Source organism: Panicum virgatum, chromosome 9K (assembly GCF_016808335.1).
Source record: "Panicum virgatum strain AP13 chromosome 9K, P.virgatum_v5, whole genome shotgun sequence".
NCBI lineage: Eukaryota > Viridiplantae > Streptophyta > Magnoliopsida > Poales > Poaceae > Panicum > Panicum virgatum.
In genome coordinates, this window is record NC_053144.1 from 8,412,009 (window position 1) to 8,433,393 (window position 21,385).

General features: G+C 48.2%; 1 protein-coding gene, 1 long non-coding RNA gene and 1 pseudogene across 2 annotated transcripts; 1 reads left to right on the forward strand and 2 right to left on the reverse strand.

The window, feature by feature from the left end:
• Positions 1-6,735: 6,735 nt before the first annotated feature.
• Positions 6,736-9,313, reverse strand: LOC120649876 (glycosyltransferase BC10-like). The gene is made up of 2 exons (XM_039926791.1): positions 8,563-9,313; positions 6,736-7,591 (listed from the first exon to the last, which is right to left on the reverse strand). Exons 1-2 carry the CDS (start codon positions 9,088-9,090, stop codon positions 6,950-6,952), a joined length of 1,170 nt encoding a protein of 389 aa, XP_039782725.1. The 5' UTR covers positions 9,091-9,313; the 3' UTR covers positions 6,736-6,949.
• Positions 9,314-10,361: 1,048 nt separating this feature from the next.
• On the forward strand, positions 10,362-17,350 carry LOC120649877 (annotated as a pseudogene).
• Positions 17,351-17,933: 583 nt separating this feature from the next.
• Positions 17,934-19,752, reverse strand: LOC120649878. Its single transcript, XR_005665414.1, has 2 exons — positions 19,380-19,752; positions 17,934-19,212 (listed from the first exon to the last, which is right to left on the reverse strand). It is a non-coding gene; the product is annotated as an uncharacterized LOC120649878 (long non-coding RNA).
• Between the last annotated feature and the right edge of the window lie 1,633 nt (positions 19,753-21,385).

Consider the following 21,385-nt stretch of genomic DNA (forward strand, 5'->3'; position numbering starts at 1 on the left):
AAATTATTTTCAAAATTATTTCATTGTTGAGCTCAATTAACCCTAAACCCTAATCCCCTCCTAGAATTTCCGCTGTCCTGACATCCGACTTCAATCATCGTTCCATCTTTCTTTTTCCGCCTTTTTCCTCGTCGTCGTCTCATCCCGCGCCGCTCGGCTGCCTGTCGGCCACGTGCGACCGCTCGCCGCGATCGGCGCCGGTGCATCTCTCTTTCTCTCTTTCTTTCTCTCTCTCCCCCTCCCTTTCTTTTCTTTTTCCTTTTCCCTTTTTCTTTCCTTTTCTTTTTTCCCTCCTCCTCCCTTCCTTCTCTCTCCCTCCTCCCTCTCCTTCCGCACGCTCCCGAGCGTCGCTCGGCCGCGCACGCCCGGCTCCGCTCCCCGACCTTGCCCCGGTGCGCGTGTCCCGCCCCGGCCTGCCCACGCGCACGCGCACGCGCGCACGCACGAACGCGCTCGGCGCACCGAGCCGCGACGCCCGCGCGCCGACCCTGTTCCTCACCCACACGCGCGCGCGCCCGCACCCAGCCACCCCACGCGCTCCACGCGCGCACGCGCGCGTGCGCCACACGACGCGCGCCGCCCGCCATGCCGCTCGCCGCTCGCTGCTCGACGCCGGCCGCCCCGGTCCTGCTCGCCCCTGCTCCCAGGCCCGCCCACGCACGCCAGGCTCTGCTCCCACGTGCGCTCGCCGCGCCGCCCATCGCCTAGCCCCACGCCGAGCCCCACGCTGCTGCTGCCACCTCCCAGTGCTCGCCACTGTCGCCGCCCGCACGCCGCTCCGCGCCACGCGAACGCGGCCGAATTCCATTAAGGCTCGCCGCGCCGCTTGCCGGCCACCACCGCCCCGCACCACTCCACCGCCTTGCTCGCCCTATAAAGAGGGCCCTGCACCGCTCCCGAACCACACCACACCGCCCAGCCCCTGCGCCCCCCCTTTCCTGGCCTTGCAGCGCCGCCGCCGCGGCCACCTCTGCCCACAGCCGCCGGCCCTCGTCGCCCCACCTCCTCACGCCGTCCCAGCCCGAGGTAGGACCGGGAGTCGAGTCCCCGTAGCCCCCTCCCTCTTTTCCCCCTCACCCCAGCCGCCGCCGTGGCCCGGAGCGCCGGGATCGACGCCGCCGGCGCTCCTGTTTCCCCCTCCCCTGTTTCGGTCGGGAGGAATGGGGAGATAGGGCAGTTTTGCCCAAAGGCCCCTGTCCTTTCTTTCTTTAATTTGAAAGGCCTTCCACTCTTTTAGTCTTTTGCAAAAGAAACCCCCATGTTCTCCCTATTTAAAGAAAGACCCTTCCACTATATAGAACTAATTATAGATAGACCCCTACCCCCTTTCTAGAATGTTCCGGATATTTTTAGAAATTCTATTCAAGTCCTATCACTCCCAGAAATAATTACAAATAGGCCCCTGGACTCTGATTTAGCCCCTAAACCCCTCTTCGGCCTATCATTTTATGCGCCCAACAATCTCCGATCGACCTGAAACTTTACCACGCCTTTCCTAGCATAGTTTTGACCATGTCATTAGGAAATCGCCCAAAAATATTACTTCTATCTCCATATCTCAATCGTTTCCGATTCAAGCTCAACGATAAAGCTTTTATTTCTTTTTCTTGATTGCGTGCTTGTTTGAATACGTCGTAGATCACGGTGTGAACGAAGAAGAGCCCGTCGACGAGCAGTACTGCGAGCAAGCAAAAGAGGACCAGTTCCGCGACCCCAAACCCGAAGGACAGTACTTCGATCAGGACCTCCCGGAAGGCTTTGAAGACGGCAAGTTCAATCCCATCCTTTGATGCATGCTTTTGTCCTAGTTTTTATAAACACAACCTATTGGCTTGTTTTACAAAATTGCATATGTTTTGCCTGCTGAAAACACGGTTGGATAGCCACCCCTTGATTTGTTATAACCATTCCTTGACCACCTAGATTAATGTCTGAATGTGTTATTTGGACGTTAATCACTGCTAGAACGCTTAGGACCTTATACACAATACAATTGGTTTTATAAAGAAAATGTGTGTGTGGGAAGGGAGAAAAGTGGAATTTCGAAAGATGAATTTAGACAGGATGGATGGCATTTCTGTGTGATTTGCCGTTTGGAATGCTCGTGCCTGTGTGGCAGAGCAAGGAAGGGAGATATCCATCGTGTCACAATTAAGGACCGAGTTTTTGTGTCATCTCACCTAACTCCACTATCGTGCAAACTACTCGACCGTTGAATGGGCAACGGCTTAGCATAAACCCCACTAGTTAGTCTGATAGCCTTCAGGAGAGCTGAGAGCAACGGGTGATCAAGGAGAAGGGATTAGCTCTGTGTGACTTATGCCCCGGTTAGAACCTCTGTGATAGGTCAATGACCCCTTGGTGGATCCCGTGATGGCTAGTCAGGTTTAGCTAAGGTGGGTAATGGCTTTGTTGTGATCTGCACCGACACTAAGGTGATCGAGACGCGGTACCCCGCTTGTGGGTAAAGTTGCACACCTCTACAGAGTTAAAACCTATTCGAATAGCCGTGCCCACGGTATTGGGCGAGTTATGGTGTGGTCACATAGCTAGTGTTTATTTTGGGATGGGTTGGCGTGAGTTGTTTTGGAAATGTGTCCGGCAGTTGTGCCGTGTGCTACGGCGGATGAGGAGTCCGGTAGCAGCTTAAAATTTGGGTCATGTGTGGGCCAACACTATGTGCTATTCGGCACAAAAAAAACTTGCTTTGAAAATCCTTTCTTTCAAATGAACCACTGCATAAAATCTAGCTTTCCGCAAAGTAAACCTTAACCTTATCCTTGAATTACCCTGTGCATTATATTCTATTTATACTCCCTCCGTGGGTGTGGTTGGACTTGCTGAGTATGTTTGTACTCACCCCATTCTTAATTTTTACAGAGGAAGATCCAGACTTCGTTCCCGAAGACGTCGAGTAGGGGTTCCGTCCTGCACCCAACCTTGCCTGTGGATTAGGGTCACCCGCAGGAGGTTCCGCGTGGCGCAAGACTTTGATGACCCCCTTTTCGTAGTGAATGTAGTTGTGTGGGTTTTAGTTGTAATCCTCGCAATAGTGGCGCTTCACTGCCCATTACCGCGTAGAGTTGTACGGTGATGAACCATCTGATGTAATAAATTTGTCATCAGCCTCCTGGGACTGATGTTGGTATCACATTTAAGTCTTCTCTTGTGAGGGGACGCTTCAGGTGGTATCAGAGCCGTAGGTTGGTCGTAGGACGTGACCCTAGGAGCGAAACCCTTTTTCAGACCCTTTCACACTAGAACTTTTCCTTCTTAATCCTTCTTTCACACAAACACTCACCACTGGTTCTTGCCCTGTTCCAGATGGCTGACAATGGATGGATTGGTGGAATCTGTCATGCAGAGCCCGGCCTTCCTAAGTTATTGATACTCAGCCTAGAACGCATTGGAGTGGTGGACCCACCAGAGTACGTCTACTAGGAGTACGACTCCAGGGGCACTCTTCGGTGCGACGTAATGATTGTCGTGGGAAAGAGCACCAGCCACCCGATGTGGATCCCTGGTTCATCTCCACCACTGGATTTCGCTTCCCTGACACCTACCGAAAAGCCGCTCGAAAAGCCCTACGGCGTCTACGTGTGATCTACAAGCACCACCTTCAGCGGACCTCTATGGGATTTTTCCCGCCCACTGAAGGAAGAGGACGCTCATGGATTGCCCGGATGAGAGGACTCGGAAGAGAAGAATAAGACCTGGAAGATACGGTCTCCCACCTATCCATCTACCTCACCGGCCTGGATGAACTTTACCACGAGCAAGCGGCACAATTGAAGCAACAAATCCATAGGGCAGAAAGGGCAACCCAAGAACTGGAGGAACAACTGACAAGAACCGCACGCGCCGAGTATTCCCTAGCCGCTCTCCAAGCCCAAATGCAAGAATACGAGGCTCGCAGAGGAATAGACGGGTGGATAGAGGAAGAACCCGAAGAAACCCATTGGGATAGAGGCACTCAGATTGAAGAGGAAGAACCTGAAGAAACCCATTGGGATAGAGGCACTCAGACTGAAGAGGAAGAACCCGAAGAAACCCATTGGGATAAGGGTACTCAGACTGAAGATGATGTGATGGATCAGTGTCTTCCACCAAAGAAGTGCCCTATCCGGATCGAGGAAGAGTCCCCATGATAGGAGTAGCACTCCAAGCTAGAACCTTATCCTAATAGCCATGTATCCATGAAATTGTACCCCTCCATGTTAAAATAATAAGTACCATCTGTTCCCTTTTGTATCCAAATACTCGTGCAACATTTGTTCACCCTATCTTTGTTTTCAGATGGCTGAGGAATGTTGGACCCAGGGCAATTGCCAAGCTGCACCTGGTTTCCCCAGCCTCTTGATCAATGCCCTGGAAAGCCTTGGCGTTACGGAACGCCCAAGGTACTACAACAGAGAGTATGAGCACCATGGTACCCTCCGCTGCAGGGTGATCCTGGTCATCGCCAGAAGTGACCGCTACCCCGGCATTCAGCCATGGCGAGTGACCGCTACAGGGTTTAGGCACCAAGACACCTATCCCTTGGCCGTCAGAAAGGCGCTCCGTTACCTGTGCCGGATTTTTGAAAGACACCTCGCTCCCACACCAATGAGGTTCTTTCCGCCGGCCATCAGAACCCCTGTTTGGGAAGCACGCATGAGAAGTCTGGAACGGCGCCGCCATGAGGAAGACCCCCTGTACCAAGTGGCTACTTACCTAGCCTCCTTGGATCAGCTCTTTGACGAGCAAGCCAACATCCTGAGGGAGCAGACCCATCGAGCCGAGCAAGTAGAGCTCGCGGTGAGATTGCAACAGATACGAGTAGCCCAAGCCGAGGTAAAGAGCCGTAGCTGCAGTCAGCAGTGAAGCAGTTGCTCAGGAGAGCCTCAGGCAAGCCCGAGACCGGCGTATGCAAGAATGGACCAGAAGTGGAACCCCAGTCCCGGCAATTGGGGAAGACCATGTTCTACTCGGGACACCCGTCATAGGATGGGGACCACTCGTGATAACCCCACAAGCCCCGCCCGAGAACCCCGAAGGGTCTACTGCCGTCGATGAAAGAGGAGCTACTACGCAACCCTTGGAAAATGGAAACATAGAGGGCGGCGAGCAAGGAATACTCGCACACTCCGCCCCGGAAGAAGGCTCGCCTCGTGAGTAGAATGCCTGACACCACCCTAGTGTTAAACCCTTCCAGCCCCTTGGTTTAAGTTGTAACCTTAAGTGTGAACCTGTACCCGGACGTGTAGTACGCGTTTTAGTCTTGCCCTGTGTTGTACCCTCCCTTGCGGTAATAAAGTTGTGTGTGCTTGTTGTTTGCTATGTTTGTGTGCTTGTTAGTTGTGTGCTTATCGGCAGAAGGTAGATTATGTCTTCTCAAAAATCCGAATTAAACAACTTAAACAACACATAATCTTAATCCCAATCTACTCGATCTACAAATGGCTTCCCGAAGCGTTACGAGGGCCTCCCACATTCGGAACCCTGCAGTCGCTGATGCAGGAGCACAACCTAATGGGCAAAACCCTCCTCAGGAAGATCCAGACTTCGTTCCCGAAGACGTCGAGTAGGGGTTCCGTCCTGCACCCAACCTTGCCTGTGGATTAGGGTCACCCGCAGGAGGTTCCGCATGGCGCAAGACTCTGATGACCCCCTTTTCGTAGTGAATGTAGTTGTGTGGGTTTTAGTTGTAATCCTCACGATAGTGGCGCTTCACTGCCCATTACCGCGTAGAGTTGTACAGTGATGAACCATCTGATGTAATAAATGTGTCATCAGCCTCCTGGGACTGATGTTGGTATCGCATTTAAGTCTTCTCTTATGAGGGGACGCTTCAGATTCGTGCCGAGAGACCGGTGGTCTCGTCGTGGAGCCTGCGGCGGTGTGGCCGTGCAGCAGTGCCGCGACGTAGGCCAGGAGGCGGGCGCGGCGCGGCCGGCCGTGCCTCTGTCTCCCCTGTGCTGCCGCTGCCAATCGCGCTGCGCGCAGGTCTGCCGACTCCACGACGGCCCGTGCCTCGCGGAGGCCGGAGGGGTGAGGAGGGGCGCCGCCGGTGTAGAGAGAGGGGGGTTGGGGAGAGGGCGGCGTGGATCTGCCGTGGGAGCTGGCGGTGGCGGAGGAGAGCAGGAGGAGCGCCAGCGGACGGGGGGTGGGGGGCGGCGACGGAGGCGGGCGGAGAAGGAGAAGGGTGGTGGCGGCAGGGAGCAGGAGATGGGAGGGGATAGGGGGAACCGGGTGGAGGGAGAGGGGGTTATTGCAAAAATGGCCTGGGGTGATTTTCATAAAAACGACAAGATTCTCGAGTTTCTTCTTCTTCGTGTTGAAATAAACTTTAGTTTGAGGGCCTACTCGAAAAATATGTGAACGTGGGTAGGGACATGCTAAATTTAGTTGCGATTATTATAAAATAGGAGGAATTTTCTGCAAAATGGCCAAAGCAAGGGCTGAACGCCACGTATCACCTTTTTCACGTGGGATGCGGCGGTGAGGGCACAGTGGAGTGGATTTTAACCATTCCGATTTGCTGAGTATCAGGATATGTAGTCCTCAGAGAGTGCAATGAAGAAAGGTCACAGTTTTTTCGTGATGGCAACAAACAGAAACAGCATCCCCACTGCAGCTTCGATTCTGGGCCAGGTTCACTCCCACTGCCATACTCCTACATCGTTCCATTAAGTATTTTTGTCCAAAGATTTCATAGTACACTATCTTCCGATAAACCAAGAAAATGCAGGGTAGTAATAACAATCCTTGAGAGCGAGAGAGAAAAGGCCTTCTGATCCATTGTCAGTTTACTGTACAGAACAATACAGGTTTGTGTATAATAATCAGTGGAGGCAGGCACAGTGCGTGTTTATATCCATCAATCTAAGCCCGCGTCTCCATGCTGTAATCCTACACTGATCTAATATCAAAATTACATGCAACACCTCTTCAAGCATACATCAAGTCATCAACCAAAACCAAGCACAGTGGGCGCTAGCTCTAACAATGGCTCCAGTGCGCTTGGAGAAAACTTACGTGCAAACAAGAAACACATCGTTGAGTTCTGATTATTGTATAGACAGGTCCGCCCCTCTCGGACTCTCCTCAGGAATTCCTCCGTGATATCACCCCTGCCAAAAGTGGCTGGATGGGCACCACCTCTCGACCAATCCACCCAAGTAACACTTCTGTTTGCCAGGCTATCCGGAGCTTCAATCGTCAGCATTGTAGGGAAATAGTGTTCATCAACGTAACAGTGGGGCTTGCAGAACTCCTTGAATTTTGGGTAATAGACCGTATCTTTGACTATTGCAATAGCAAGTTCTCTGTCTACTTCAAACCATTGAGAACCTTTGCGCCACTGGTCAAGTTCAACCTCCGGGGTCATGTTCCAGTTGTATCTGCCCCGTCCATATGGTCCAGGGTCATCAAACGCCATGAGAAAGCTTCGGTTTGAATTCTGGAAGTATTTGTATGTTGTGTTGAAATCAAATATAGGAATGCAGGACTCAGACACTAGCACAAACCACTCATTGGATAAATCCAGCAAAGCGTTGGCAAGTAGACGTCTCTCAGCATCACACATGGTCATCTGACCCCATTCTGCAACCTGTGATCAGTACACAAATCAAGCAAATAAGTCAGGGGATCTCAATACCATGGAAGCATAAGAAATTAATAATCCAATTGATCAAATGATACTACACATGACTGTGATGTATAAGTTGGTTTGCATGGTTTACATCATACACCATCACAGTGCTAGAATAGGAATCTATTAGTAACTGAGGTTCGCAAGAAAAATCTACAGGTAGTGCTTTTCACAGAGTCTGGAAAAACTAAGAACAAGGCCTCCATGACCCAATACTAATTCAAAAATGGTCTTCCGAAGAACCAAAAGAACACACAGCCTTCCTGTCTTCCTGATGGTAGTCGTCAGTGTTCTATAATTAGTTGGTGCCCGTCTTAATTTGATCAATTTCAACTTTAAAAGCCTATGTGCAGTAATGACAGAAAAGAGCAGTCCAATCTATGAACTGTTTGGGTATTGGTGAAGTGTAGATACATACTCAGCTGAAAAAGGTTGCCTTTGAACTAGGTCCGGCAATCTGATTGGCAGTGCTGCTAATCAGATTCACATCACCTTATTAGTGGAGGGCAATTAGAATTATACTTACAGAGACATAGCACAAAAATTCAACTTTGTGGGCAGAACATCTGTTTGGAACTTTGGATTTGATCAACTTCTTTCAGTTCAATTTGAATCATCAAACCAAGCACCCAAAAATTTGCATAGTCCAGGGGGATGGTAAGTGCAAAAGGATTAAGCAGCATCCTCTCCACAGTATTCTTAAGTCATCATTTACAGCTTCATAAGACTCTCATTAAGAATGTTACTTGTGGATACATTAAAGTACAGGAACGTAGGTTCTCAGTAACCAACTTGCCAGATCATGTGCAAAATCGTTTTGTTTACAGTACAACTCCATGTACAAACATGGCACTAGAGGGCATTTGTTTTTGCTGTCAGTCCATCTAGATCAGCACAAGTAATCGAAGCAAGAGAGAAGGTGGGCTAACCTTACTGGGGATTTGGCGACGGTAGAAGACGGATTCGGAGGTGAAATTGGCGTGGTAGGATGGCAAGGCGTGCACGTAAATGGAGTAGCGCCCCTCGTGCCCACGGAAGAAGCGCTCCCAGAGCGGCGCCAGCGGCAACGGGCCTCGCGTGAGAAACATGAAGGCCACCTTTGGCACGCGGCGGAACGGGTACCCGCGCACCCGCGGCGCGAACGACGCGCGCCAGATCAGCTCCTCGTCCGTCATCGCGTGCTCCACGCGCGCCGGGGGCCGCGTCCACCGCTCCAGCCACTCGGGCTCCTCCTCCGCGGCGGAGGACCCCAGGCACGGCCGGAACAGCGCGGGCGCGGCCGCCGCCACGGCGTGCCGCGCCATGTACATGGCGGCGGCGGACAGCCCCACGCCCAGCAGCAGGAATCCCAGGAACACCTTGAGCATCCCCGTGGGCAGCACCCTCCCCTGCCCCGCCGCCGCGGCCGCCTGCCGCGCCTCCTTCACGTCCTCCATCGACGCCGCCCGCGCCTGCATCGCTGCGCCCGCGATTCGCGACTAGGATCCCGGCACGGTGGACTCTCCCAGATTTGAGCTCGAGTCTGGCATATCTCCGGCACGAGGCCGGATCGCGCGCGCCAAATCGAGGGGCTGCACGCACCAGATCTGGGGCCGGCGGTGGTTGGGGATGTGGGAACTGGCGAAGCGGGCGGCGCTGCTGGTGGTGGTGAGGTGGGGAGGGGGTGGAGTGAGGAGCGCCTCGGGGGACGTGTAGCGTCACGGGTGTGCGCACCTAGCAACAGGGGAGATGCAGCCGGATGGACCGCTGGACCCGGTGTACACAAGGATCTCTGTCGAGCGAGATGGACTCGCGGTAGCTGGTGGACGAGTGGAGGGTTGTCTGGTGTGTGGACCGGGTTCCTGGAGGATCGCGTGAGATGGGGGATTCCTGTAGATTTGGCCTGCGTCGTTGATTGCGATTGGCGCTGCATGTTCGAGCTGGTTGGTCAACCTGTGAACGCTGGGTCCGGGGAGCGTGACATATCTATATCTATATTATAGTATAAGGATTCATAAAAATTAGAATTTTTCCTACCAAGACCAGCTCCTATACCCACCTCACACCTCAATATTTTTGGGCCCATCTGGAAGACCAAAAGTTTGACCAAGAAACATGGCAGACCGATTTCGTCGCCCCCGTCGGTTCAATCGGGCGGGGCGCGCCCCCTGTTGACGCTACTTTTTTCACCAGAATTTTTCCTACCCGTGCGTGTACCCACCTCCACTCCCGCCCGTCAATCACGCCGCCTGCCGCATCTTATCGCCGCCCCTCCGCCGCCCCACGCGATTGCGCATCCCCCAGACGCCGCCTCCCTCCTCGCAGCCCGCCTCCACCTCACGACACTACCTCCCCGCGAGTCCACGACCCCGCCGTGACCCCAGCCTCGACGGCGTGCTGCCGCTGCCCGGTTCTCACACGCCCACCATAGAGCGTGGTGGCGGCGCCCTTCTTCCCGCGCACGCCGCCGGCCTCGAGGAGGGAGACCCGCAGCAGGACGGCTCCCGCGCAGCCGATGGCAGCCGTGGTGGCGCCGTCGAGCTGGGCCACCCGGAGTAGCGCGCATGCTGCGTTCTCTCGTGCGGCGGGCGAGGCGGGCACGGAGGCCGCGGCCGCCTGAAGCCCTCTTGGCTGTCGCCGTGGCACCGCCGTGGTCGATCCGACCCGGCCGCAGCTCGGGGCACCCCGCCGCTGCCGCATCCTTCGAGGGCCGCAGACGGGGTCGTTGTCTTCGGCAGCGGGAATTGGATGCCCCACGGAGCGGGCGGGATGACCTTGCTGAGTTGAACACGGCGGCAAGGGGGGCGACGCGATGCCGGGGGTGCCGTTCGCATTGGGATCGGGGATGTGGTCGCGGCGGCGGGACGAGATCACGTTCGATCGCCTCCAGAAGGTACCGTCGCGTGCTCGCTGCTCCGGTCGTAGGCTGGGTTCGATCAGGGTGACGGGGGATCGGGGGGAGTAAATTCCTTCTATGCCACTGTAAAATACAACTCATCCCTTATATGTCATTGAAAAATGTCTAATCCCTTTCAGTACCATTATTTATAATTCTTTGCCCCCTCAGTGCCACTGCCTTTTGTTTTCACTGTCAAACTACCGTCGACGACCCGCCAGTCCATCTCCACCCTTCTCTCTCTCCCCCCTCCGGCACTATATCACGCAGCACTCCACCTCTCGCCCACGCGCGCAGGGGCAACGGCGGCGGCGGCGCGTGGCACCGGGGCAGCAGCGGCAGCGGCGCAGCAAGGGGCCAACCGCAGCGCCCGGCATGGAGGAGCCGCAGCGGCAGCGCACCGGCCGGCGAAGTGCGCGGCCCGCGAGCAAGGAGAGCTCGCGGCCGGTGGTAACGGCGCTGGGAGCACGGCGGCGGCTGCGACGCAGGGAGTGCGGTGGTGGTGGCGAGCTGGGCGAGCGCGGCAACCAGAGCTCGCGGTCGGCGCCGACGGCGTGGGGAGCGCGGTGGGGGCAAGCTAGGGGAGCGCAGTGGATCGGAGCTGGCGGCGGCGGCGCCGGGAGCGCAGCGGCGACAGCGGCGACGAGCTAGGAGAGCATGGGGTCGGAGCTCGCGGCCTGCGGCGTCGGCGGTGGCGAGCAGGGAGAGCACGACGGTCGGAGCTCGCGGCCGGCATGCAGGGGGAGCCTTGCGGCGGCGAGCAGGGTGAATCAAATGGAGTTGCAATCGTTCACACACACCAACACGCGAGTAGGCCACGGGGCCGCGTGTCGTCCGCGCGCAGGCCGCGGGAGTGCGGGACCTTTGCGTCGTGCCGTCCGCGAGGCTCGCCCGCCTTCTCCGCATGCCCGGAACTCCCTGTGAGAAGAGGACGAGAACACTTCTCGTCGGTGGGGCGACGCCGCCGTAGCGGATCGATGCAGAGGCAATATGTGAATCAATCTGTGGCGAGTGGACAGGCCTACTACTACCGTGGACGCGTGGACAGAGGAACGAAGTGAGGGGTAAAATTGTAAGGCGAGGATGTTTTTAACGGCGCTACAGTAGTTTGACGGTGAAAACAAACGGCAGTGCCACTGAGGGGATCAAGAATTATAAACGATGGCACTGAAGGGATTCGATATTTTTCAATAGCATATAAGGGATGAGTTGTATTTTATAGTGATATAGAGGGAATTTATTCAATCGGGGGTGGGTCGGTGCTCGTGCCCGCCGTGTAGTTTCTGCGATCAGGCTGGGTGTCCTTCTATCGTCTGACTTGATTTTTTTTTGCTCTCTGCTTGTGAGTCGGCAAAAACTGCGTGGGGATGGTGTTTCTGTGACTCGATTAAGGTAATTGCCTGATGGGTTTAATGATCTCGAGGGTTCATTTTTGCCTTCTATAAGCGAAATAAAGCTGAAAATATGTTGAAGCAGGCTATTTAATTTGCCATGTTTCTAGATATATTGAATATTTGTTCAATGTGAACATGCCAAAAGAGGACTCAGGTTATTATAAGATCAAAGATAAGAGTCTGACTTTGATTATGATCACATTTGTTTAGCATCACTGGTGTCAAAATTTACAAATGGGGAAATGCATTCATGATGTTCTGAAAGCAATAATGTATTTCAACTTCTTAACCTGCTCCTTCTGTTTTGTTTGGAAAAAAAGGGCCACCATTAAAACATTTTAATTTTGTCCCTTCGTGATTTATCATTCTGCATGAGCAAAATGCGACACTAGCTTGTTATTTGAGCTTACAGATTATCGAGTAGTTTATATAAGAAGAGCTACTCGAGTGGCTTATAAAAGGTGTTGGTGATGTATTTCAGGTTGGAAGGATGGCTTTTGCAAAGCCAAGATCGAACCCAACTGAGACTAGAGATGGGGTAACACTTCCCTCCTACAGAGGGGATATCATCAACAGTGACGCTTTTGATGAAAAATCGCATGTATCAGATCCTGAAAGGTTGATTCAGGCCTACAGCCAGTCCGCAAGCACCCTAAATCTTCTCAGAGGATTTGCTCATGGAGGGTTCACAGATCTTCAAAGAGTCACATAGTGGAATCTCGATTTATTGAGGCACAGTAAACAAGGAGACAGGTACTTAGCCAGTGTCATCGAGTGACTATGCATTCTGCAATTAATTTTATGCTACTCTTTTCACTTTTGTTTTCTCATTTGAAAATTTCATGTGTTATTGGCTTTGCTTCAGGCAGAAAAATCCAGTGACCAAAACAACAAATATAACACAGTAGTTTGTTTATCCGACTGTTATGGATGTCAACAGACTCTTTTAGCACAGCGCTTGCACTGCATATACCATATTTAATGGTATTCATTTTTATATATTAAATTACAGATCATATATGATACTAACTTGTGCTAGCAGTTATCTGGAGCTTTCATAGAGGGTTCAGGATTCCATTGGGTTTATGGCTGCTGCTGGTTTGACTCCTCAACACCCCATCATGACCACAGCTGAGTTATGGACTTCTCATGAGTGCCTTCATTTTCCATATGAGAAAGCAATGACTAGGGAGGACTCCATTACTGGCATGTACTATAACTGTTCTGTACACATGCTTTGGGTTGGTGAGAGGACTAGGCAGCTGGATGGTGCTCATGTCGAATTCGTTCGTGGTATTTCAAATCCTCTCGGTGTAAAGGTAATAACCACGCTACCAGAGTAGACTCTGTGGGATAAAATCTTTTGTTAACATCTTTCCATATAATATGTTTCTAGAAATCCTGAAGCTATGCGTCTTAGTTATTGAGCTATGGATTTCTCATATATGGTCATAAATAGGAATTAAAAAACCATTTCATATGTGAACCAGTAGTAATCTTAGCTATCAGATCTCATCATTTTTCCTGAAAAAAGCTATGAGAGTTGTAGTCTTGTAACATTGAGTATCGTACTGTTGGCAACAATAGTCAGTGCAATGTCCCGTTTTCAGCAATTATAGACAGAAGCTTAATGTCTCAATGTTACGAGATGTGCAGTTGCACTTGTTTCGTTGTCGGCACATTTTATGTTGCACGTTACGATATGGAGATCATTTTCAAATTTTGATTATTTTCCGAAGAATATTGTCCTTATTAGAGATCCAGAGGAATCCAAAAAACTTATCCCTGTTTCAACCCAGAAGATACATCAAGTTTCAGCGACCTAGATAAACACTGGTAATGTTATTGGTTTTCAAGTTTTCAACAATAGATTTTCCATTCTCCATGTGCAAGTTATGGTGATTTGATCAAATAATATTTAATTTGTAAATTTTCTTCAGTGTACTAAATGGTGCTAAACATATATTGTTTAACAGATTAAGGACTCTTTAGGTACCGATTCCTTGAAATTAGTACATTACCATATTTGTAGTAGGCAGCTTGTTCTCAACAAAATTAGCCCACACCACCGCTTTGTTATTTGCTCTTAATTTATGCAACTTGTTGTAACCAAAATTCATGTTCATTCTACTAGCAAATGGTTGAGCAGGTGGGTAATTGATCTTCTTGTTTCATAATTATCATTTGGATTCACCTATCCAGCAATCATCAAATAAAAGGCAAGAGAAACTTCTGGTTTTAGGTTTCTAACTTGCATCTTTGCTGCTTGTAGAGTTTTAGGCTTTTGTCTTTCTGAAAGCTAAATGACTTCACATCATTCAGTAAGGAAAAAAGTCAAGAGACCTCAATGCGGAAGCTGAAGCTGTAAACGTGGTATGGTGAACTGCTAAGGAAGCACCTGCAACATCTTCAGATGATGCATTTAACTCCAGTTCAGTAACTGCTGGGTAGTTCTATTAAGATTAACAGTCATATATGGCATGCAAGCTACTTTGTTTATCTCTGTTCTGGACAATAGGTTATTTCCTATTTATTTCAATGAAGTAGTGAACTATTCATTGCATGTCGAGTGACATGTATGCATCAGCTATTTTTAAATCACTACTCTGTTTGTCCAGCCATAATCTGGACGGGACTCACTACTCTGTTTGCCCAGCCTAATCTCGACGAGACTCATCATGGCCATGTATTAGAGAATTCCTTGGTCGTCTTGGATAGTTGGATCTGGTTTCTATTATTCTCAGAAGTAGGAGGTCTATGTCTCGTGAAGTAGATTCTTTTTCAATAAGCTGCTTTAACGCCAAAGAAAGTGAAGTTGATTGTATGTTTTAGTGTGCTATCAAATATTATCTATAGTTTGGTTTAGTGATCTTAACGTACAAGAATAGAATCTGAGGGATTTAGGATAAATTAAAGGTGAAGGAAAGTGGCTCATGTGCCTCCGAATTATTAGGAAAGAATGCTCTATGTAGGATGTTAGCGTCCAGACTAACTTCATACTAAAGAGCACGGGAATCATACCAGAGGAGAAGCAGCTTTCCATTAGTGGGCATAATTGGGGTGGAATTGCAATAAATGGTTAGCCAAGTTTTCTGTGGCATTTTTTTGTGCTACATTGCCTAGATTTCCATGTATCATTATACTACTGGGAATAATGAGGTATGGTTTACGAGAAAATGTTTCTCTTTATCCTGTCACCTATAATTTTGTTAAATTTTATTGTTTCCATTTCTGGGAGTGAATCAAGAAGTGGATTATTTAATCATTGATGGATACCATAATTGCCATATTATTTTATTTCATAGCATCTCTTATTTGTTTACAAATGATTTTTCTCTAATTGATCTTTCAGTTCATTAATGTTTCCCATGCTTAGTCATTAGATAGACTTTTCAAGTATTTGAATCCATTGACAAAGGCTTTAATTGTTACCTTTACAGCTGCTCAAGTCTTTTCCCCTGCTTTGACTGCAGAAAGATTCACTGATGGATTTAAGTTTCCATGTACCAACTTCAAATACTCAATTTGTTGGAGATGAGCATCATACTTCAGCGCAGGTGAGGTTGCTTATAAGAACAAGATTACAAAAACATATGCATACATGGTGCAAATCGTGAAAATGTGAAATATCTCTCCCTTTTAGATGCTATGGCAGGCTACATCAGTTCAAATTGACGGTGGGGGCTCCTCAGAGACTGTTGTTGCTACATTCAATGGAATTGCAATTCTTGCACCAAGGTAGGAAAATCTACAGCTGGACATCTGCTCCATTAAACTTAATGTACATTAGTTTTTTTTACAAAAGTAGCTAATTGCCCCTTTTCCATTCAGAGGTCGATATAGTGTTGAGCTTCATCAGTCATTTTCGCGACTCCAATGACAAGCTAATGATTTCATGATACAGTGTAGCAGTATTCTCTATGGGTTGACTTGTTGAAAGTGTCAATCTTCCAATGCCAACATATATCCTTCAATATGATGCACCATTGAGCTTATGTTTTTCATTTCATCAGTTCTTTCGGATCCAAAATGTATTTGTGTATGGTACCTTATTTACATTGATCCATTTTCTGTAGCAATTTCTTATTTATATGATGAACAGTATGTGATCACCAGATTCTGCATATTTACTCGGTGTGCTGCCATTCTGTTATTTTGTGCAGGACTCCTCCGCTAGGAGCTGATCCACCAGCACCAAGATGTGGACCGATGCCGGCAAAAAGGATCCAGCGGAGCATGACCCTCTTCCATCAAGTACCTACAGGTATGACTCTTGCCCATCTCAGTTCTTGGCTGGTTCATCAAAAGGATGTTCTTATAACCTATCTTATAGAAAAAAAATGTGCTTAATTTTGTCATGTTCCCTCTGGTGCTGAATCGCTTGGCTTGATGAGTATCTGGTGTTTTCAGGATGGGAATGAGGTTGCTAAGAAGTCATTTGTTACACCACCAAGGTTCTTTAGTGTTGACAAGGCGAGGTACTTTTTTATCCCTTTTGTCACCTAATTTTTTTTCGTATTTCATTTTTTGCTGCTATTTGCTAATACTAAAGCTACTCTTTTGTATTCAATTTAATAGATTATTTTATTAAAATTTACCTTAAGAACTGATGAACTCCTCATAACCCAGAGAACGCTTGCCTTCAGTGAAAAGGATCTCTGTAAATATTTCAATCCTGGAGACCATGTAAAAGTCGTACCCGGAGTCCAAGAAGGCGCAACAGGCATGGTTGTTAACGTGGAAGGGCGTATTTTGATCATTTTATCAGACACACACTACCAAAGGACATGTGAGATATTCTTGCGTCAGATGTAATAGTACTTGATTGCTGCAAATTCTTTTTTTCTAACCTCCGCATGTTTGCATATTATGTTGTGGAGAGTTCTGAGGTCACCACAGGGATTACAAGAATAGGTTTGTCCTTGGCCTTTTGTGCTGTCGCATTTGCAAATAATTTTGCAATCCAGAGCTCTGGATTGGATCGAACGGGATCAATCTTCTTCTTGAAATGCTTGCAGGTGGAGAGGCTGGCAACTGGCTTTGGTCCTATCTACCAGATGTTTTGGTGAGCGTCTCCAGGGGAGGAGATAAGGTCAGAAGACGATGGAGACGAACTGATTGCCACTGCAATGAGCTAGAGGCGGTAAGGCCGAAGAAAAACGAGAAGCTCAAGATAATGAACGGGTCCATGCGTGGAGTCACGGGGAAACTGATTGGAGTTGATGGGTTTGTTGGCATCGTGAAAGTGGAAGGTAGCTTAGATGTGAAAATAGTTGACATGGTTATTCTGGGCAAAGTGGCTGCTTGAGGCGCTGTACAGTCGATATTCTTAGTTTAATACCCAATCTAACTTATCGTACTTTAGGGGAGTACCCATGGATACCAAAAATGTACCTTTTTCCGGAAAAGACGGCAAGACCATTGCCACACATAGCATATTATTAGACAGAGAAAGAAGTAAAAGGGAAAAAAGATATAGCTGAGTCGACTCAAACATTGCTAAAAAGGCTAAACCAGCACGATTTGTTGTGCTGGATTCCTCTGTCGATTTTGATCCATCCTGACATGTCGAGAGGTTTGACAGTTCATGTTTACTAAGAGCATTCCGAAGCTGGCGCGCGGGCAATAATATAAAGTTAAAAAACATATATATTGCTAAAAAAACATATATAGTAGGGAGAAAAATATTAGCATTTAAACTAAAGGTTGGCACGCGCGGGCAATAATATAAACAAGAAACTAAGTTATGGGGATTTAAGGGACATTTTTGGAATTAGGAAGTAAATGGAAATTAAGAATTAATTATTGCGCAAGAGTGATGTCATCAAGATATAATTGAGAAATAATCAAATGAATAAGGCAAGGATTATATTTTGAAGTTAAAATAAGAGATGATAGATTTTACGGATCAAAGATAGTGAAGATCACAAGATTTCTAAAATTTGAATATAATGGAATACATTGAACAGCATAATTATTTTGCTAAAAGAAAAAGTCATGTCTACTGCATAGGCATGAGATCAACGAGTAATGAGCTTGTACGCAAGTACAGAGACATTGCGCCTCAAGATTTCTAAAATTTGAATATAATGGAATACATCGAACATCATAATTGTTTTGCTAAAAGAAAAGGTCACGTCTACTGCATAGGGGCATGACATCAATGGGTATTGAGCTTGTATGCATGTACAGAGGCATTGCATCTGGCAAACTTGCAGAAGAAATGACGATGGCCTTGTTTGGTCGTGTGCATATAAACATGCACATGACCATGATTGATTACACTTGCATCGTTGCACATGATGGCCTGGTGCCGGTGGTTTATGACTATTGACGATGACAATTGAACATCATGCATTGACAGTGACAACGTTCGACAATGCAGGAAGCATACTGCGATGCATATATGAGGCGGGCAGCGGTGCGGATGGGGGAGGCACGGCCAGCGAGCGGTGGAAAAGCATGCGGCAAGCCAGAGATCGCCTGTCAAAGCCCCAGGGAAGAAGGCAACTTTGCCTCCTACTCGGCGAGAGCTATTTGGAGTGTTACTCAGTTCGTTTGCAGCGATAGAACGCAATGCATTATTGAAAAAGCAACCGTGTTCGTCGCAATATCGTATTTCGAACATATTTTTATAATTATATACTCATACATTTCATTATACACTATCTTATACATACTATTTACCTATTTTTATAATTATATACTTTTCATGTTTCGAATATTTTGCCTAATTTTTACCACAATTGAGACCTCGTTGTTTGTTTTCACCATATATAGTTTCTCAAAAATATTTATTGCAACTAAAATTTAATGTAGTTATTTTTCGCAATATTGTTCTTCCGACACGTGCGATACCGCACGTGCACCCTACTAGTTCTGCTGAAAAAAATCTAATGTTTTTGAATCTCGAGTTTGGTCTCTGTTTGTTTTTTTTAAAGCTGCGAAGTCATACGCTCTGCAAATTTAAATTTCAAAATTATTTAGAATACAACCCTCAAAAGAAAAGGTTTTTTTTATATGTGCCATTACAATTTTTCAACTTCTGAGATATGCCATTACTATTCACCTATTTTGAAATTTGCCATTATAATTCTTCACTTCTTTGAATCGTGTCATTTTATACGTATTCGAGGCTCATGGACCCACTCGCAGACATGTGTATTTTCGTATGGCCCAAAACACACCTGCTGCTTCTCTTCTTTCAACTCGCCGACATGTGGAGCCCACATGTCAGTTTCTTCTTCAACCTTCGGCCTTCTCCAACCTTCTCTCCGCGCTGCTCACCTCTGCTCTTCCCCTCGCCAAGACTAAATGAGCAAGCTCAGAATTGTTAACTAGGGCTGCTTGCCGCACCTATGAAAAATCTAAAGTTGGAAGCCAATTCCGTAGATCCAACAGAAGAAAAGGAAATCGAAACCCCCATATGCTGAGTGGACATCAAGCTTAGAAACGAGCTGAATCTGCGGAATCGAACCTTCCAAGCGAGGAGCAGGAGGAGGGTCTGGAGCTCCCATGCGCCGCGGTCGATGTAATCCCCGTTGAAGATGAAGAGCTGCTCCTCGGGAGCTGGCCGTGGACGTCCCCGACGACGACGACGACGGACTGCCCGAGCCGCGTGTCGACGTGCACGAGGTTGGGCTCGCCTGGCCGTGCGCGGCGTCGGCAAGCCCGCCCGAGGGTGCGGCGGCGGCCTGCCTGCGTGAGGCCAAGCGGCGGAGGGGTTCTCCCGCAGGGGGAGGAGCTCGCCCGAGGGGAGCAGGCTGCCGGTGGCGAGGGGGGAGCGGAGGCGAGCAACGCGTGGTGGGGAGGAGGTTGGAGGAGGCCGGAGGCTGAAGAAAAGTTGACGTGTAGGCCTTACATGATGTAAGTGAGTTGAAAGGTGAGAAACAGCGGGGGTATTTTAGGCCATATAAAAATACGCGGGTCTGCGAATGGGTCAATGAGCCTCGAATACGTATAAAATGGCACGATTCAAAGAAGCGAAGAATTGTAATGGCAAGTTTCAAAATAGGTGAATAGTAATGGCATATCTCAGAAGTTGAAAAATTGTAATGACACGTATCCCAAAAAACTCAAAAGAAAAGGCTGAATACATGATTGTGTCTGAGATCAGTCCAAAACCAACGGTTTAATTTTATGTTATAATCACATCACGTCATCTTAAATTTTGTTCTAGATATATAAAGATTTAATAGTTTACATTCTATACTAGATAAATTTTATGATTCAAATTATGAAAGAAACAATATAGTATTATATGTGTGTACGGTAACACATAAAAAATCACGTCATCCTGAAGTATGAGACATAAAAAATAAAGCTTGGCGAGTACGGTAACTCAGCCAACTTTAGTTTAAAAAGATATTTGACTAAACGATGCGTTGACCACATTAGTATGATAGTAGGACTACATAAAAGAGTGAGTGGTTAGGTGTATGAGTTTAAACCACCCTACGCTAATGCATATTCTTATGAGTTCTATGTATTTGGATGGTTGGATGGACAAATCGGATAGGCTGAACATACTTTCTTATCAGGACTAAACTTGTTCCTCTTCATGAAGACTACACTAATTATGGCATTTAACATGTGATTAATTGAAGCGTCCCCTCATAAGAGAAGACTTAAATGTGATACAAAGCACCAGTCCCAGGAGGCTGATGCCACATTTATTACATCAGATGGTTCAAAACCGTACAAACCTTGGAGGACACTCGATACAGATGATGATAATAATTAACCAGGCTACGACATAACACCAGACCGCAAACCACATAGGGTCTACTACGGGCTCAGAGTACTGCGACAGCGGAGGCATCTCAACAGGGCCGGTTCCACAGGCAAGGTTGGGTGTAGAACGATAACCCTACTCGGCGTCGTCTGGTACGAAGTCCGGGTCTTCTTCTGTAAAAAGTAAGAGTGGGGTGAGTACAAACGTACTCAGCAAGTCCAACCACACCCACGGAGGGGGTTATAACAGAATAATATGCATAGGTAAATCAAGGATAAGGTTACGGTTTAATTTGCAGAAAAGCGACATTTTATGCAGGGGTTTATTTTATGAAAAACCTTTTAGAAATCAGTTTTTGCAGTAACACAGAGTTCAGGTTTTAAAACTGCTACCGGACTCCCCGTCCGTCGTAGCACACGGCACAACTGCCGGAACCAATTCCAAAACAACTCACACCAGCCCATCCCAAAGAAACACTAGTTATGTGACCACACCATAACTCGCCCAATACCGTGGGCCCGGACTATTCGAATAGATTCTTAACTCTGCAGAGGTGTGCAACTTTACCCACAAGTAGGATACCACAACTCGAACACCGTCGTGTCGGTGTAGATCCCAACATAGCCATTACCCACCTTAGCCAAGCCTGACTAGCCATCACGGGATGCACCAAGGGGTCATTGACCGTTCACTTAGGTTTAACCGGGCATAAGTCACTCGGGGCTTATCCCTTTTCCTTAGTCACCCGT

Bases quoted from the DNA above. Each gene is read 5' to 3' on its own strand.
- LOC120649876 (XM_039926791.1), bottom strand. From the start codon at position 9,090: ATGCAGGCGCGGGCGGCGTCGATGGAGGACGTGAAGGAGGCGCGGCAG. The intron at 7,592-8,562 runs GTTAGCCCACCT...TACTGATCACAG, and splicing joins GTCGCCAAATCCCCAGTAAG to GTTGCAGAATGGGGTCAGAT.